This window comes from Trachypithecus francoisi, unplaced genomic scaffold, assembly GCF_009764315.1.
Source record: "Trachypithecus francoisi isolate TF-2019V2 unplaced genomic scaffold, Tfra_2.0 Lachesis_group8, whole genome shotgun sequence".
NCBI classification, from domain to species: Eukaryota; Metazoa; Chordata; class Mammalia; order Primates; family Cercopithecidae; genus Trachypithecus; species Trachypithecus francoisi.
In genome coordinates this window covers 30,425,561-30,443,724 of record NW_022681473.1, presented here as the reverse complement: position 1 = coordinate 30,443,724, position 18,164 = coordinate 30,425,561, and the positions used below count along the sequence as shown (strand labels likewise).

At 46.0% G+C, this 18,164-nt stretch overlaps 1 protein-coding gene across 1 annotated transcript in view; it reads right to left on the bottom strand.

Moving 5' to 3' along the window:
* ABTB2 (ankyrin repeat and BTB domain containing 2) overlaps positions 1–5,252 on the bottom strand; it is a 211,534-nt gene extending 206,282 nt beyond the window's left edge. The window contains exon 1 of the mRNA XM_033205372.1: positions 3,940–5,252. Coding sequence (XP_033061263.1) covers positions 3,940–4,822 — 883 coding nt within the window. The 5' untranslated portion in view covers positions 4,823–5,252. The remainder of the gene's footprint in view (positions 1–3,939) is intronic.
* Positions 5,253–18,164: the final 12,912 nt, after the last annotated feature.

The following is an 18,164-nucleotide window of genomic DNA, read 5'->3' as shown; positions in this document are numbered from 1 at the left end:
AAAATTGCACCAGGCCACTCATGTGAATGGTAAAGGTATGTATGGCCAGGCCTGATGGGTCATGCCTGTAATCCCAGCACTCTGGGAGGCTGAAGCGGGAGAATTGCTTGAGCCTGGGAGTTTAAGGCCAGCCTGGGCAACATAATAAGACCCCGTCTCTACAAAAATAAAATTTTAAAAATTAGCTGGGTGTGATGGCATGTGCCTACAGTCCCAGCTACTTGGGAGGCTGAGGCAGGAGGATCCCTTAGAACCCAGGAGTTCAAGGTTGCAATGAACTATGATTGTACCACTGCACTCCAGCCTGGGCGACACAGCCAGACCCTGTCTCAAAATAAACACACAAATAACAAAATAAAATAAAATAAATGGCAAAGGTAGTCTTCAAACCCTCGTGGTGAATCCAAAGTCTTATGCATGTTACCAGTAGGAGAGAGCAATCCTTTTGTGCACCCTGGATAATTCTTTGGAGCAAGGATATTCTCACCATATCCTATCACTTAATCAAGAATCTAGAAATTGAGGAGGATTTTCTAAAACGCCACACTCACAAAAGCTTAGTAAGAAAAATGACCAAGAAGAAACCTAGTAGTGATGCTCAGCATCAAACTCACATATGGGGAGTGACGGGGGAGGGGAGGGAGACAGCGGAGAGAGGAGAGTAGGGAGGGAGACATGTGGACGCAAAAAGTTTCTATTCTCTGCAAACTCCCTGTTCATAAATACTACTCTATTAAATTGGTTTCTCTACCTCCTGTAAGGAAGTCATGAAGATATCATCATTTAATGGCATTGCCATGGGATTGGGGACATCAATACCAAATGAGCAACAATATATAACTCCTGCTGCTCTACAGAGCTGGGATCATGTTTTATAAACACTGCAGAACTTTTATTACCCATCTTGTGCTGAGCAAAACCATATTTGTCCTGCATTCTGAGTAATGGACAGGAATAGATGGATTAGGGCCCTTAAATTCTTGGTTGGAAGACATTAAGTTTAAAAGCCCTATATAGCTGAGTCAAATGCATGTGCCCATGCTGTATAATTAGCAGGCATAACAACAATAAATATATAATTTAAAGGGAAGACCAGCAGGACAAGAATTCTAACCAGCACTCTCCCTCCCATACGCAGTCATTCCCCAGTTGGTCTTCAGCTGTGTAAACTGTAACCTTGCTGGCCTTGGGGTAATTTTAATATAACAAAGGTTTAGACCATTCCATTTTGTTCCTAAGCAGTTTATGCTTCCCTCTGAAGCCAGCTTTCAGGCATAAGTAATTCATTGCCCCTCTACTAAACATTCATTTTACTTTGTCTAAAGGGACTTAATAAATCAGCCTGGTTATTGTTTAATGTGGCCACCCCCCCGGTTTTCATGTATAAAAAATGAGCATCCAGTTGCTAAGTGGAAGTGAATGGTCACCTCGCCTGCAAGAGAGTTCCCTGGAGACCCAAGAATGTACAGAGGGAGACACTTTGGCTCTGAGCATCCAGGGAGCTTTGTTGTCTGCCACAGAGAATCCTGCTGTCTTGACTACCAAGGATTAAGGAGGATTGTTTGGAAAGCGGAGGGGGCAAGGAGAAGGTTAAAACATGGGGTCGTGGCTGGGTGGGGTGGCTCACGCCTGTAATCCCAACATTTTGAGAGGCCGAGGCAGGAGGACTGCTTGAGCCCAGGAGTTTGAAACCAGCCTGGGCAACATAGCGAAACTCTGTCTCTATTTTAAAAAAACAAAAGGCGGGGGGGCAGGTGGCAGTGGTGGTCAAAAGACCACCTTATAAAGGAAATCCCAAGGAATGCTGACCCTAGATAAGGAATAGTTCTTTTACTGGAAGCCCTTTAGCAGAAGACATCTGTTTTCTAGCAGCTTCAGGCCACTTCGCATCTTCAGGGTGTCCTGGGCAGGGAGTTGGTCTTCCTTGCTTCAATTTGCAGTTAGAAAAGCTGGGAGAAGCTTCTCAATGTGCTGGGCACCTGTTCTGCATGAAAGATATGTTTTTTGTTTTGTTTTGCATCTACGGTTCCACCCTTATTCTTGTTTGTCTTATAGGGTTAGGTCTTCAGTCTTTTCTCCTACGAGCCTTTACTTCTTTGAGTTCAGTTTGGGCCTCCCCTCAGCCAAAAGTACTGAACTCTTTCCCTCAGTTATGACCACTGGATGGAAATCCCCTGGCCCTCCACTTCCTGTCCTGGAGCTGCTGTTCCCAGTGTTGATGCCACAAACCTGGAGGGTGAGGCACAACAAGCAGCTGTGACATCATCAACTGAGATTCGGGACTGACCTTAGCTCTGACCTAAGAGGAAGAAAATTAAGAAGCAGATGCTCTTCAATTCCCGGCATCTCCTTTGGCAGTGTCAGAATTTAGAAACAAAACCAATAATGTCAAAGTAAGCCATACTTGGTACAGAGTACCTTCAAAATGGGCCTAACATGTCAACTGTTCTCCTTGAAAACTGGACCAATCAAAAACAAAGCATAAGATCTGAGAACTACAGTTCAGTAGGAAAAACAAACAACAACAACAACAAACCCCCAGAAAAACAAAGCTGCTTTTTCTCCACCAGCGGCTAAAACCTTAAAGGGGCCTACCTGGATTCAAATTCCAGTTTTGCCATTTAACATCTATGTAATGTTGGGCAGATTATATAACTGCTGAGAACCTTGGTTTCCTTATCCGTAAAATGGGCATAATACTATACAGTAAGTACCTACCTAATAGGCTTGCTAGGAGTACTTGAGTTAAATATAAGGTGCTAAGAACAATGATGACACATTAAGTGTTATTTTACACTTCAGCTATTATGATTATGTTAAACCACGTTTTGACTTCTTTTATCCCTTTCCAGTCCCCATCTGACCTCTTCCACTGCCTGTTTATTTGCCACTGAAAGCTGCCCCCCAAATGGCCTTCCAATCAGACTGTAAGACTGTTTAACCATAATACCAGTCTGAACAGTTTATGGTGCTGACTCCTGAAACTGAAGTATTGTAGGTAGTTTGGAGTTGAATGCAATGTCACACCCCCTAACATTGTCAGGGAAAAGGTCAAGTGCTTTTGCTTCCATCCTTTGCACTAAATCCATGCCATCTTCAGAGAAGTGCAACCACCCAATGGTTCCTTTCCCAGACTTGACCCCAAGCCGTGCCCTATCCCTCCATCTCTTCCCCTTGATGGGCCATCACTCTTTTCAGGAAAGAACATTTAATACAATGCAAGGTTTTAAGCAATGGCTCACTTGGTTGGTGACAGCTTGGAAAATCAGGTCCCAGGAGACAATCTGTACTTTTCCGGGAAGGGGAATCGGGGGTCCCCAGGTTTCATCATTCCTGGGCACATATAGTTAAGAGCGCGCCACTACCCCTCTATCCCCCAAGAGAGCGCCTGACAGCATCCTTCAGCCCAGCAAAGCACAAGGCGCAGCACCAGATCTTGGGCTTCCCACTCCCCTCCGCCCATCTCACTCATCCAAGGCTCAGGTCTTTAAGCTGGGACCCTTTGGCTGCTGCTATTGAGCTGGGGAAAACTAGGGGGCAGAATCAGTCAATCTGCCCAGCTGTTGGGAAAAGACAGCAACTAGAGATCTAGTTAAGCACGGCAAAGAGCCACGGGGCAGTAAGTTTCACTTCAAGAGAGGTTCAGGAATGGCTTGGTCAAGAGATTCAATCTCACCCAATCAATGAACGGCCCGCAGATAGTAACAATGCCACGCAGCACAGGATGGAGATCATTCACGAGTTTACCCTCCAAAAGTCAGTTACCCTTAGAACAATCTCTGACAAGCGCCATTTAATGAACCCTATCCTCAGACCCAACGCTTTCTCCCAAAGTACTGGCACAGCCACCAGCTTTGTCTCAGGAAATTCACTCCCCCAGTAGCCCAGGGCGGGATTTCTTGCCTACCCAGTCTGCCAGTCCGAGGCCTGCGCGCTTACCATTGGCGTTCTTGCCGCAGATGAGATGCTCATAGGGTTGCAAGACGCCCCAGAGCTCGGCGTCGTTGTTGATGACCATCTCCAGGGCCTCAGCAGACACCTCCCCGCCTCCGGCCCCTCCGCCATCAGGGCTCTGGCTGGCCATCACCCTGGCTCGGATCTCCTCCACCAGGTTCTCCATACAGGCGGTGAGCGAGATGGCCGCGTACTCATGGATGCGCACGGAGATTCGGGTGTCCACCATCCAGCGGAAAAAGCGGCCCACTGAGAAGGTGAGGCCGCAGCGCGCGGACTTGCCCCGGCGCAGCCCGTCTCCGGCGCTCATGCTGTACAGGGACAGCGCCTTGACGGCTGCCAGCGCGCAGCTCTCCGCCAGAGCCCAGCTGTGCACCAGGCGCACCGCGCTCTGCACCTCAAAGCGGGTGCACTTGGCGTGCAGCACGCTCAGGCGCTGCGCCTCGCGGGCCACACGGATCAGAGCCCTACGCAGCAGTCCGGCCAGGCGCCTCACCGCCTCGGCGGAGAACTGGGGCAGCCGCCGACCGCCCGCGCCTTTGCGGAGCACCCGGGCCACGTCTCCCTCGGTCCAGGGGAACTCCTCCAGCTCGGGGAGCCGCGGGCAGCGTGAGAAGAGGTCGGCCACTTCGGGGTCCTCGGGCAGCACCGTGTTCACCGTGTCCCAGCTGTTGTGGCGGCTGTTCATGGAGCCGGAGTAGCACCACCAGGCCGCCCCGCGGTGCTGCTGCGCCGAAGAGTTGAGCGCCTGCGAGTTGGACTTGGAGGACGAGAGGCTGAGCGAGCGGCACGAGTCCCCGGCCCCATACCCGGAGTCCAAGGTCAAGTCCTCCAGCGTCTTCAGAGTCGAGCTGTACGTCCCGGCCATGGGGAGCCTGCCGCGGGCGGCGTCGCCGAGCGAGGGGCGCTCACAACTCCATGCCCTCTTCCCCAAGTGGGCAGAAACAAGCTCTAGGCTCTCCGAGCCACCCTCTTTCCTCTCTGTGCCGCGGGGCTCGGCGGCCGCATTGCCAGCCCGGAGGCCGCGGGAAGGTGGGCGAGATCCGTGGCCAGCCGGAGCCCCACGCTCCGGCGTCCCGACTCGAAGCAGTCACTGGAAAGATCCTCGCCGCTCCCCCTCGGCACTCCCCCTTGTCCACCTCTAATTCCCACAAGCGGAGCGTCAGTCCTCCACAGAGAAGGACTCCCTGGAGAACAGGGCGGCGGCTTAGGGCGTAGGGCGCAGGGCGCAGCGCGAGTCCGGGACCAGCCGGCGAGAAAGCGCTCGGCAAACTTCTGCGCGGCGCCGGCCGGCTGCACAGCTGGGTACCAGGCTGCGTCCGACATGCAAATAAACTCGGGCAGCTCACCAATCACCGGCCGCGATGGGCGGGGATACACCAATGATCTTCGAGGGGGCGGTCACTATGCAGATTTCACTTTGCCTTGGGTGAAACCCCGCGGCGACGGAGGCGGGGCTGGAGGCGGAGGGCCGGGCACGCGGCTGGGATGGGGTGTGGATGGGGGTGGGGATGGAGGTGGAGATGGGGGGGTGGGGGTGGGGGTGGGGGGTAGGGGGATGGGGGTGGGAGGTGGGGGATGAGGGAGGGGGAAGGGCGAGCCTGCGAACTGGGAGGTGGAGGTGGAGAGGGGAAAGCAGCGGTCGAAACCATAGCTCCGGAGCTCACGATTTAAAGAAAAATGCAAAGGAAAAGCTACAGGGCGCTGCCACCTTCCCGCAGCCCAGGCTTTGGGCGTTCGCTGCTCGCTTTCGAACCCTCCGCAGCCAGGCGTCCCGGGGTGGGGGCCAGGAGAATGGGGAAGGCCCCAGCCAGGCGCTCCACCTCTCCTCCACCTTCCGCCAGGCCCCTTCCGCAATCCGAAAGGAACGCTGGCTGTGTTTGGAGGGAGGAGGGACGTCCCTGCCTCTCTTCCCAAGTCCGTCTGGCTTCTTTGCGCTGCTGTCTAGGCTCCAATCAGGACAGAATTTCTTAACCTGGGATCTGATCAATGAACGGGCCCCAGAAAGCCTGTGAGTGCCTCCGCCCATTTGTAGTTTCACCTGCGCTTTTCTGAGTGCTACTATGGGGAGGAGGCCCCAACTTTTGTCAGATTCTCAAGAGGATCCGTGACTTCCCTGTTACCGCTGTGTGACGATACCACTTGCTGTCAGATGGATCCTTTTTGTCCGAGGTAGAGAGTGTTCTTACAGGAAGAATGAGAAGAAGGTGGCAGAGCGGTCCCTAGCCCTGGGTTGCGCTCGGAACACCTAGCTGGATGCAGGTGTTCGCCTCCTAACGCGTGCTGGTGGGCGAGCCGTATGCCCCCGCGGGACCCAGTCCCGCCGGGGTACAATGAGTGGCTGACCTCCAGGCAGCGCCAGTGCCAACTTGCGGCGGGGCGGGTGTCCCAAGCGGTCCGCCAGAGCGCTGTAAGTTCAGCAGTCCCATGCCCGGTCCAGGCACGTCCCGCCGCTGCCCTGTGGCTACTCACACGCACGTGCGCAAATGGACCTGTGCCCCCTCCAGGGGAACCGCAGACTCAAGGCGGGGATTGTGCGTTCGCTCTACTCAAGTCAGCCTCCCCCACTCCTGAATGGCTCCTTTGTATTGCATTTTACACAGTTCTGACGTTGGGCTGTGAGTTGGATATGTACTAGAAATGTCTGGTTTGCCTCTTTCCTTCTTAAATTAATGGCCTTTACCCCCGGCGAAACTGCTTTTTATTTGGCAGTTTCGCTTAATTTTGCCTTTCCGGGGGTCTTTATTTATGCAACATCGCCGCCCGATGGTTAGAATTAGGAACAGAGTCAAAGATGGAAGTACTGTAATATCAAAGACACAAGTCAGCAGAGATCAAATTAACAAAGGAGAACGCAGTCACACTTTACAGACGTGAGCTTAGAAGTTAAAGTAGGCAATGAGGTCCAACTTGTCAAAAATACAAAAGTAAATGTTATGCAATTTAAAACTTTATTGGGTAAATGTAATATTAAAGGCAATGTCGCCCTCTAATGGATACATTTAAAGGAAACGAATTTCAGAAAGGTTTCCCCGCCCCGCCTTTTCTTCATTGTGCGCACCCATCAAACATAAAGAAAATTACCCAAGTGGAAATTTACAACGGGGAACTTAGTGAATGAAAGGTTATTTGAGGAATCATCTGGAATATTTCTGGGGGGAAAAGAGCATATGGTATTTATATTAATATATTCAAATTACTTGATGACTTAAAGTGTGGATAAACATGCCTCCAACTGAATCTGAGAATCCTGTGAATGTTGACCTGCACCAGGAAGATATATTCTGCAAAATTCAGCCATGGGAAATGCTGCTCAACAAACAACTGAGTTTCTTTAATAAGTTTCAAGGAAAGAAAGAGATGGAGAGAAAATCTGTAATTTAAAGAGACTTAAAAGACATGACAACCAATTACAAGGTGTGGAACTTCTTTGCATTTTGAATTTGTTTTAAAAAGTCAATAAACATTTGACATTATGAAGCCATTAGGAACACTGCCTTGATGTTTGCTCTTAAAAAATAGCTTTTTTTTTTTTTAATGTGGTAATGGTAGTGTGGTTATATTTATCAAATGTTCTTATCTTTTAGAGACACAGGCTGAAATAAGTGTTTTGTAGCCCTCAGGAGTTGGCTTCCTCAAGGAAAAAAGGAAGAAAAATCCTCATGGAAAAATCTGGTAAAGGGACTAGGAAGTTAGGAAAGACTGTAGATAGATCTCTTGTCTTTCAAATTTTCCTCAGTCGTCTAGTCAACCTGAGGACTGGAGGAATCAAGTAAACTCAGACTGTGTCTGTGTTTGCGTTTTGTGTGATATGGGAAAAAGAATAGGAGGAAGATAGATAGAGATGAATATATATACATATCTCCAGGCATCTTAGAATGAACCAATTGTTTGATTTCAGTTAAATTTTTGGGAGTTGGCCAGTGTGGTGCAATACAAAACTTTGGATCAAGGAAAGAAAGACGTGGTTTCTTATACATATGTGCATGTGTTCAGTTAAACCAATCTGCTGGTAATGTGTTTGATTTTAAGAATGCAAATTATATGGCTCAAGCCTGTAATCCCAGTACTTTGGGAGGCCGAGACGGGCGGATCACGAGGTCAGGAGACCAAGACCATCCTGGCTAACACGGTGAAACCCCGTCTCTACTAAAAAACACAAAAAACTATCCGGGTGAGGTGGCGGGCGCCTGTAGTCCCAGCTACTCGGGAGGCTGAGACAGGAGAATGGCGTGAACCCGGGAGGCGGAGCTTGCAGTGAGCTGAGATCCGGCCACTGCGCTCCAGCCCAGGCGACAGAGCGAGACTCCGTCTCAAAAAAAAAAAAAAAAAAGAATGCAAATTATATTAAGAGAAAATGTCATCCCAACTCGGGCCTTACCCAAACGTTTTTTTTTTTGAAGAAAAACAGCTGTCATTAAGCTGGACAAGTGGAAAAGAACATAACAGAACACTGGCAAACATTGGAACAATTCCAAGCGGAGTTGGCAATTAAGAAGCCGATCTGGGATTACCCATGCAAAAATCATGTAAGAGAAGTAGCTCGAAGTAAACTTTAGAAACCTTACCTGATATGAGGTCCTCTATGTGCTTACACAATAAAAAAAAAAAAATCTGAAAATTAGGAGATAAAATACCCTGGAATTTATCTTGTAAGTGAGGGTGCTATAATCTCAACTATTTAAGTGCAGACAGAACTGTCTTATGAGAAAGGTAGGTTATGGCCTTGACTTTGGCGAGTGACCAAATTTTAATTTAGTTTGTGGATCACCTTTGGTGCATTTGGCAGATATAGATCTTTAACTCCCACAGATGATTTTAATCAACTCTGCTAATCAGGAGGGAATGTCTTTAAGCAGAGAATTAACATGTTCAGGCTTACAGAAATAGATTTGAAATTCACTGGAGAAAGCTAAGTTTATAGAGCAGAGAGCATTACCTGCTGTTTGTTGGTTGTCTTGGCTGTCCTACAAGAATATAAGCTCCATGAGGTAAGGGATCTTCTCCATTTAGTTCACTTTTGTATCCTGTTACCTAGGTCAGTGTGAGCATAAAGTAGGAGCTCAATAAATACTGAATAAGTGAATGAATGAAACTAACAGGAAGAATGGGGCAGTGTAATGAACGGCTAGGTTTCTTTTTAAACTCTCAAGGAGCCGACATGTGCTTAAGACTGTGTGTTAAGGGAAAAGGATTACTGACATCTGAACTGAGATTTTCCTGATACCTGCCTCCTCCATAGACTTCAGGATAGTCATGTGCTCCCCATCCATATTATTATTATTATTAATATTTTTGAGACAGAGTCCCACTCTGTCATTCAGGCTGGAGTGCAGTGGTGCTATCTTGGCTCACTGAAACCTCCACCTCCCAGGTTCAAGCGATTCTCCTGCCTCAGCCTCCCAAGTAGTGGGGACTACAGGCATGTGCTACCACTTCTGGCTAATTTTTGTATTTTTAGCAGAGATGGGTTTCACCATGTTGGCCAGGCTGGTCTCAAACTTCTGACCTCAAGTGGTCCACCCGCCTCAGCCTCCCAAAGTGTTGGAATTACAGGTGTGAGCCACTATGCCCAGCCCCCACCCACATTAGAGAGTGGTTCCTAACACCTTGGGGAGGTGGGCTTAGGAAGTGGGGAGTGTCTTTGAATCACCTCAAATTGCCTGCGACATTTTTAATATAAGTACAAATTTGCATATTCTGGATAAAGGGTCTATGCATCTATGCAGGACTGTCTGATAGAACTTTCCGAGATAAAGAAAAAGGTTCCATACCTGTGCTATCAAATACAGAAGCCACTAACCACGTGTGGCTGCAACTTGAAATCTAGCTATTGTGACTGAAGAACTGAGTCTTAAATTTTATTTAATTTTAATTAATTAATTATTTTTGAGATGGGTTCTCACTGTCACTCAGGCTGGAGTGCAGTGGTATGATCTTGGCTTACTGCAACCTCTGCCTCCTTAGCTCAAGTAATCCTCCCACCTCAGCCTCCTGAGTAGCTAGGACCACAGGTGCATGCCACCACACCCAGCTAATTCCTTGTATTTTTGGTAGTGACAGAATTTTGCCATGTTGCCCAGGCTGGTCTCGAACTCCTGAGCTCAAGTGATCCTTCTGCCTCAGCCTTTAATTTAATTTTAAACTTGAATAGCTACAAGTAGCTAGCGCTACCATAGGGGACAGCACAGGTCTGTTGCCTTTGTGAAGATCTCAATGAGGCCAATGATCCTAACAGGTGAAAAATAAGAATGATGGTTGTTAGAGAAGTTTTTCCAAAATGTTGGCAGAACACAGTGGCCAATTGTTAGGCCACAGCGCCACAGTGCACTGTTAGGAAAGGAGACAAATTTTAGAGCCTTGGACAAAGAAAATCATTTGGAAAAGGCATATACAAAGTCTTAAATGGGATGTGAACTCAGCCCAAGTTGAAGGAGTGAGACATCCTTCCATTGTCAAGACATCACAGTCCATGTTGAATTGGTGGGAGAGTACATGGTGAGGAGGTAGGTTTGTCCATAAGGGTGGCTAAAGACAGAGAAGTCCTGGGGACATAGACCCAGCTCCTATATATGCAATGTCCAGGGTCTGCTGTCTGTTCAAGGCTCAGGGAACAGGAGGCCCCTCTATTTACGTAGATACATATAAATTTGGATTTTTTTTTCTTTATTCCTTTTTTTTTTTTTTTTTTTTGAGATGGAGTTTTACTCTTGTTGCCCAGGCAATGGCATGATGTCGGCTCACTGCAACCTCCACCTCCTGGGTTCAAGTGATTCTCCTGCCTCAGCCTCCCAAGTAGCTAGGATTACAGGCATGTGCCACCACGCCCAGCTAATTTTGTATTTTTAGTAGAGACAGGGTTTCTCCATGTTGGTCAGACTGGTCTCAAATTCCCGACCTCAGGTGATCTGCCCGCCTCAGCCTCCCAAAGTGCTGGGATTACAGGCGTGAGCCACTGCGCCTGGCCATAAATTTGGATTTTAGAGACAGTCTAAGTCTGGGCTTGGCAGAGACAATAAGCTGCTTAGATGAGAGGGAAGGTCAGGGTGGAGAGCAGATCAAACCAGGAATGGCTCAGAACCAGACATCAAACAGTGCCTAGTCCTGGCAACTGGCAAGAACGCGGGTGGTAAATAGCATTCAGGGAACCGGGCCCTACCAGAGTGGCTGGTAGAAGACTCCAGTTTCCAAAACCTTGGGGGAGGGGGCAAGGAAAGGCTGAGCCTGTAGGAACTGAAGGATGGTGCAGAGAGTCAATACAGGGACTCAGTTACTGGGACTGTGGGTTTCCAGGCGGGGTTTGGACACAAGGTTTCAGAGCCAGGTCAGGAGTAGCAGGCAGCAAAATCGCATCCTTAATCTCTGAAGCACTTACTGGTTTGGGACTCCTTAACTTACTGGTTTGGCCAGGCTTGTCTCAGAATCTGGGATGAAGTGGGGCTTCCATAGCTCCTCCTGCAAGGGTTAGAGAGTCACTAAGCGGGGAGTCCAGAGATGATTTCAAAAGCATTGCTTGCTACATCGCGGCATTACGAAAACCATCTGGGTTGTTCTTGGGACACTTAACATAATATGCCTGAGAACATATTTAATTTAAATGAGTGGTTTTCAAATTGCTGAGTTGAGAAATCCCTTTTTCCAGTCTTACACAGGCCCTGATATGAAATACAAAGAAGCAGAAAGCTTGATTTGGGGGTGTGGGTGGAAGGGTCTAGAGCCAATTCATGAATTTTCTTTTCTTTTTTTTTTTTTTGAGGCAGAGTCTCGCTCTGTCGCCCGGACTGGAGTGCAGTGGCCGGATCTCAGCTCACTGCAAGCTCCGCCTCCCGGGTTTACGCCATTCTCCTGCCTCAGCCTCCCGAGTAGCTGGGACTACAGGCGCCCGCCGCCTCGCCCGGCTAGTTTTTGTATTTTTAGTAGAGACGGGGTTTCACCGTGTTCGCCAGGATGGTCTCGATCTCCTGACCTCGTGATCCGCCCGTCTCAGCCTCCCAAAGTGCTGGGATTACAGGCTTGAGCCACCGCGCCCGGCCCAATTCATGAATTTTCAAGCAGCTTCTGAGGAACTCGGTGGAAGCCCAAAGCTTTGCAGAGCTATTGGAAAACCACTGACTAAAAGCCGTTGTCAGTTCTTTGACTCACTGTGCAGGTTGGTACATCTAGGGGAGAAATGGGTCAAACGTAAGGAAGAAAATACTGTGGAAGGCAAAGAAAGCTGAGAAACGTGGTAGATAAACAGGCGTGCTATGGTTAGCAGAGCTGCTTTGAAGTTGATCAAACAGAACACTCAGTTGTTGAAAAGAAACTAATGGTGTGGAAACTGTAAAGCCTCCTTCCATCCTGTGCAACCTAGATTAGCCCATTCCTGACACAGGTATTGGTTCTGAGGCTCACGACTAAAGAAAAACACAGACAATTCAAAACAAAGCCCCCAAGATGGTTACAAAGAAGAAGAAAAAAATACTTCCCCAAAGTATGTTCTGCAGGATGGTTAGTCTCATGAGATGGTCTACCAAAAAAAAAAAAAATTGAATTTTATGGTTAACTTTGGGAAATTTTGCATTCTGTTTCTCCCTCTACTATATTCATGACCTACAATATTAAGGGTCTGTTTGTATTTCTTTTAACCCATGCTATCCTGGGCTTAACTGTACAGAGAGCTTTTTTTTTTTTTTTTTTTTAATCCCACAATGCTATTTAAAGTAACTGGGACTTTTTATTTAACTTGAAGAAGAAAAGACAATGACCATCTTATGTGTCTTATGAAGACAATGACACATCTTATGTGTTTGCTCAAGTAGTTGTGATAGGGCAGGACCTTGGACCAAATCCAGATAGATCTTAGGACAGGTCAGTTTCAGCATCTGACCACTGCACAAAGCTGGAATTCGGTTCTTTTGGACACAATGCGATCTCAAAGATAGTTCCAAACCTAGGACATTGCTTCACAGGAGAAAATCGGGGTAAGTGCAGCCCAGGTATTGGGTCGGTGCAAAAGTAATTGCCAATTTTGTCATTGAAAGTAATAACAATGCCGCAATGACTTTTGCATCAACCTAATAAAACAGTTCACAAAGCAAACAAGATAAGTCATGGGAGAGCTTTCCAACAGGATCTCTGCCTATCAGGCAGTTGGCGTTACAAACGTGTTATCGAGTATCAGAGGAAGCCATTGGCAGCCTGAGTTTTTTTTTTGTTTGTTTTCTTTTTTTGAGAAGGAGTCTTCCTCTGTCGTGTTGCCCAGGCTGGAGTGTAGTGGTGTGATCTTGGCTCACTGCAACCTCCACCTCCCCGGTTCAAGCAAGTCTCCTGCTTCAGCCTCCCGAGTAGCTGGGACTACAGGCGCATGCCACCACGCTCTGCTAATTTTTGTATTTTTAGTAGTGACGGGGCTTCAACATGTTGACCAGGCTGTTCTCAAACTCCTGACCTCAGGTGATCCACCCCACCTTGGCCTCCCAAAGTACTGGGATTACAGGCGTGAGCTGTTGTGCCCAGCCCGGGAGCCTGGGGTTTAATGACAAGAATTTTAGGGAAGGGGCTGGGACTTAAGACTGAATTATGGGACAGCGAACCCGGGGACAACCTGATTGTGATAATATTGCCAGATCCTCAGACCTAGATGTTTCATATTCTAGTGTGCTCTTCTACCCTGGTATAGAGAATCTATTTCAGCTTTTGATATTCATCTGATGGTCTTATACAAATCTCAAGCCCCAGGCACTTTTCTTGGAAATATGAATTCAGTAAGCCTGTAATGGGATCCAGAGTAAACATATTTTAAACAAGCATTCTGGCTGGGCACAGTGGCTCATTCCTGTAATCCCAGCACTTTGGGATGCCAAGGCCAGAGGGTCACTTGAGCCCAGGAGTTCAAAACCAGCTTGTCAATATAGCAAGCCTCCATCTCTACAAAAGAAAAATACAAAAATCAGGAGGGCGTGGTGTTGGGTGCTTTTGGTCCCAGCTACTTGGGAGGCTCAGGTGGGAGGATCGCTTGAGCCCAGGAATTGAAGGCTGCAGTGAGCTATGATTGCATCACTACACTCCAGGGTGGGACAGAATGAGACGCTATCCCAAACAAACAAAGAAACAAACAAAAATTCCCGGGTGGTTCTTAGCAGGCAAGTTTGGGAACTAAGACATTTGTTTCTTAAACCTCAAGGCACCCCAAAACTGCTTTAAAATGCAAATTCTGTAGCCCTAGAGTCCGTGAGTCCTAATTTTTAACCAGAGGGTCTCAGTTTGATTCAAATGCTTTGGGTCCAGGAAACTTGCAATTCAATATGCAAGTCCAGGAATTTCAGGTGTTCCCGGCAGGTGGCGCTCTCATTCACTTAGCTATGAACTTGCACCCAAGAAGCCATTTTTTAAAAAACTCATTAACAGGATTTAAAGTGAAAAAAAGAAAAAAAAAAAGGAAAAAAAACCTTTTGAATCTCCCAAGAGGATAGATTTGGGACCACATAGCTATGCCTAATGATAAATTCTTTTAAAAATCTGAAAATGTCTCTGTCTGCCCTTAAGCAAGGGTGCTTAATATTAGGAATGACTGTACACAGCCCCAGCACAGGGGTGGACGGCTGAATTGCAGATGAGACCGGAAGAAGTGGTCTTCAGAGTTCAGACAGTAGCCTTTAAAGAAAATTATTTCCAGCTGGGTGCGGTGGCTCATGCCTGTAATCTCAGCACTTTGGGAGGCCGAGGTGGGTGGATTACCTGAGGTCAGGAGTTCGAGACCAGCCTGGCCAACATGGTGAAACCCCGTTTCTACTAAAAATACAAAAATTTGCTGGGCATGGTGGTGTGCACCTGTAATTTCAGCTATTTGGGAGGCTGAGGCAGCAGAATCACTTGAACCTGGGAGGTGGAGGTTGCAGTGAGCTGAGATCACACAACTGCACTCCAGCCTGGGCAACAGAGTGAGACTCTGTCTCAAAAAACAAAACAAAACAAACAAACAAAAAAAGAATTATTTCTATAGGTTTTGGGGGAACAGGCGATGTTTGCTTACATGAATAAGCTTTTTAGGGGTGATTGCTGAGATTTTGGTGCACCCATCACCTGAGAAGTATATACTGTGCCCAATTTGTAGTCTTTTATCCCTCACCCCCTCCTTTCCTTTTCCCCAAATCTCCAGAGTCTATTATATCATTCTTATGCCTTTGCGTCCTCATAGCTTAGCTCCCACTTACGCGTGAGAACATATAATGTTTGGTTTCCCATTCCTGACTTACTTCACTTAGAATAATGGTCTCCAATTCCATCCAGGTTGCTGCAAATACCATTATTTTGTTCCTTTTTATGGCTGAATAGTATTTCATGGTGTATCTATACAATTTCTTTATCCATGAATTGATTGATGGGCATTTGGGCTAGTTCCATATTTTTGCAAATGTGAATGCTGCTATAAACATGTATGTGCAACTATCTTTTTCATATAGTGACTTCCTTTTTTTCCGGGTAGATAGCCAGTAGTGGGAATGCTGGATCAAATTCCTAATGACACTGTTCCACAGATAGAGAAAGAGGGAATCCTTCCTAAATCATACAAGCCAGTATCACCCTAATACCCAAACCAGGAAAGGACATAACAACAAAAAAAAGAAAACTACGGACCAATATCCCTGATGAAGATAGATGCAAAAATCCTTAACAAAATACTAGCTAACCAAATCCAATAGCATATTGAAAAGATAATCCATCATTATCAAGTAGGTTTCATACCAGGGATGCAGGGATCGTTTAACCTATTTAAGTCAATAAATGTGATACACCACATAAACAGAATTAAAAATAAAAATCACATGAACATCTCAATAGATGCAGAAAAAGCATTTTAAAATTCATGAGCAGGATTTAAAGTAAAAAAAAAAAAGCTTTTGAATCCAGCATCTCTTTATGATTAAAACCATCAGCAAAATTGGCATAGAAGGGACATATCTTAATGTAGTAAAAGCCATCTATGACAAACCCAGAGCCCACATCATACTGAGGAAAAGTTGAAAGCATTCCCCTTGAGAACTGGAACAAGACAAGAATGCCCACTCTCACCACTTCTATTCAATATTGTACTGGAAGTCCTAGCCATAGCAATCAGACAAGAGACAGAAATAAAGGGCATTCAATTCAGTAAAGAGGAAGTCAAACTGTCACTGTTTACTGATAATATGATTGTACACCTAAAAAACCCTAAAGACTCCTCCAAAAAGCTCCTAGAACTGAAAATGAATTCAGCAAAGTTTCAGGGTACAAAATTAGGGTACACAAATCAGTAGCTCTGGTATACACCAACAGCAACCAAGATAAGAATCAAATCAAGAACTCAATCCCCTTTATAATAGCTGCAAAAAGAAAATAAAATACCTAACCAAGGAGTCAAAAGACCACATCAAGGAAAACTACAAAACACTGCTGAAAGAAATAATAAACAACACAAACAAATGGAAACACACCCCACGCTCATGGATGGATATAATCAATATTATGAAAATGACCATACCGCCAAAAGCAATTACAAATTCAATGCAATTTCCATCAAAATATCACCATTATTTTTCACAGAACTAGAAAAACAATCCTAAAATTCATATGGAACTACAAATGAGCCTTCATAGCCAAAGCAAGACAAAACAAAAAGAACAAATCTGGAGGCATCACTTTACCTGACTTCAAACTATACTATAAAGCCATAGTCACCAAAACAGCATGGTACTGGCTTAAAAATAGGCACATAGACCAATGGAACAGAATAGAGAACCCAGAAATAAACCCGAATACTTACAGCCAACTGATCTTTGACAAACCAAACAAAAACATAAAGTGGGGAAAGGACACCCTATTCAACAAATGGTGCTGGGATAATTGGCAAGCCACATGTAGAAGAATAAAACTGGATCCTCATCTCTCACCTTACACAAAAATCAACTCAAGACGGATCAAGGACTTAAATCTAAGACCTGAAATCATAAAAACTCTAGAAGATAACACTGGAAAAACCCTTATAGACTTTGACTTAGGCAAAGACTTAATCACCAAGGACCCAAAAGCTAATGCAACAAAAACAGAGATAAATAGATGGGTCTTAAACTAAAAAGATTCTGCACAGCCAAAGAAACAATGAGCAGAGTAAACAGGCAGCCCACAGAATGGGAGAAAATCTTTGCAGTCTATACATCCAGCAAAGGACTAATATCCAGAATCTGTCTACAAGGAACTCAAACAAATTAGCAATGAAAAGCCAAACAATCCCATCAAAAAGTGGGCTAAGGACATGTAAAGACAATTCTCAAAAGAAGATATGCAAAGGGCCAATAAACATGGAAAAATCCTCAAAATCACTAATGAGCAGGGAAATGCAAATCAAAACCACAATGTGATACCACCTTACTCCTGCAAGAATGACCATAATAAAAAAAAATAATAATAGATGTTGGCATGGATGTAGTATAAAGGGAACACTTTTACACTGCTGGCAGAAATGTAAACCGTACAACCACTGTGGAAAACAGTGTGGAGATTCCTTAAAGAACTGCAAGATAGTAGCCTTTTTAGACTTTTCAATGCATAATTAATTTAAAAACAATCAAGTCTACAAACATAGTGGAGATATGTCTTAATTCAGTAACAAAGGGTAAAAATTGAGCCCAAATTAGGACTTTTTTTTTTTTTTTTGAAACAGAGTTTCACTCTTGTTGTCCAGGCTAGAGTGCAATGGCGCAATCTCGGCTCACTGCAACCTCCACCTCCGCCTCCTGGATTCAAGCGATTCTCCTGCCTCAGCCTCCTGAGTAGCTGGGATTACAGACATGCGCCACCATGCCTGGCTAATTTTTGTTTTTGTTTTTGTTTTTGTTTAGTAGAGATGGGGTTTCTCCATGTTGGTCAGGTTGGTCTTGAACTCCTGACCTCAGGTGATCTACACGCCTCAGCCTCCCAAAGTGCTAGGATTACAGGCATGAGCCACTGCGCCTGGCCAGGACTTTTTCTTTAAACATTCTGAATCAAACAAAACATCTGAAATTGAAGAGGTTTAGTGGGATTAGGGGTGATCCTATTTCAACAGATGAACGCTGGAACACAGTTTTCTTTTTCTTTTTTTTTGGAGACAGTCTGGCTTTGTCGCCCAGGCCAGAGTACAGTGGTGCGATCTTGTCTCACTGCAACTTCCACCTCCTGGGTTCAAGTGATTCTCGTGCCTCAGCCTCCCA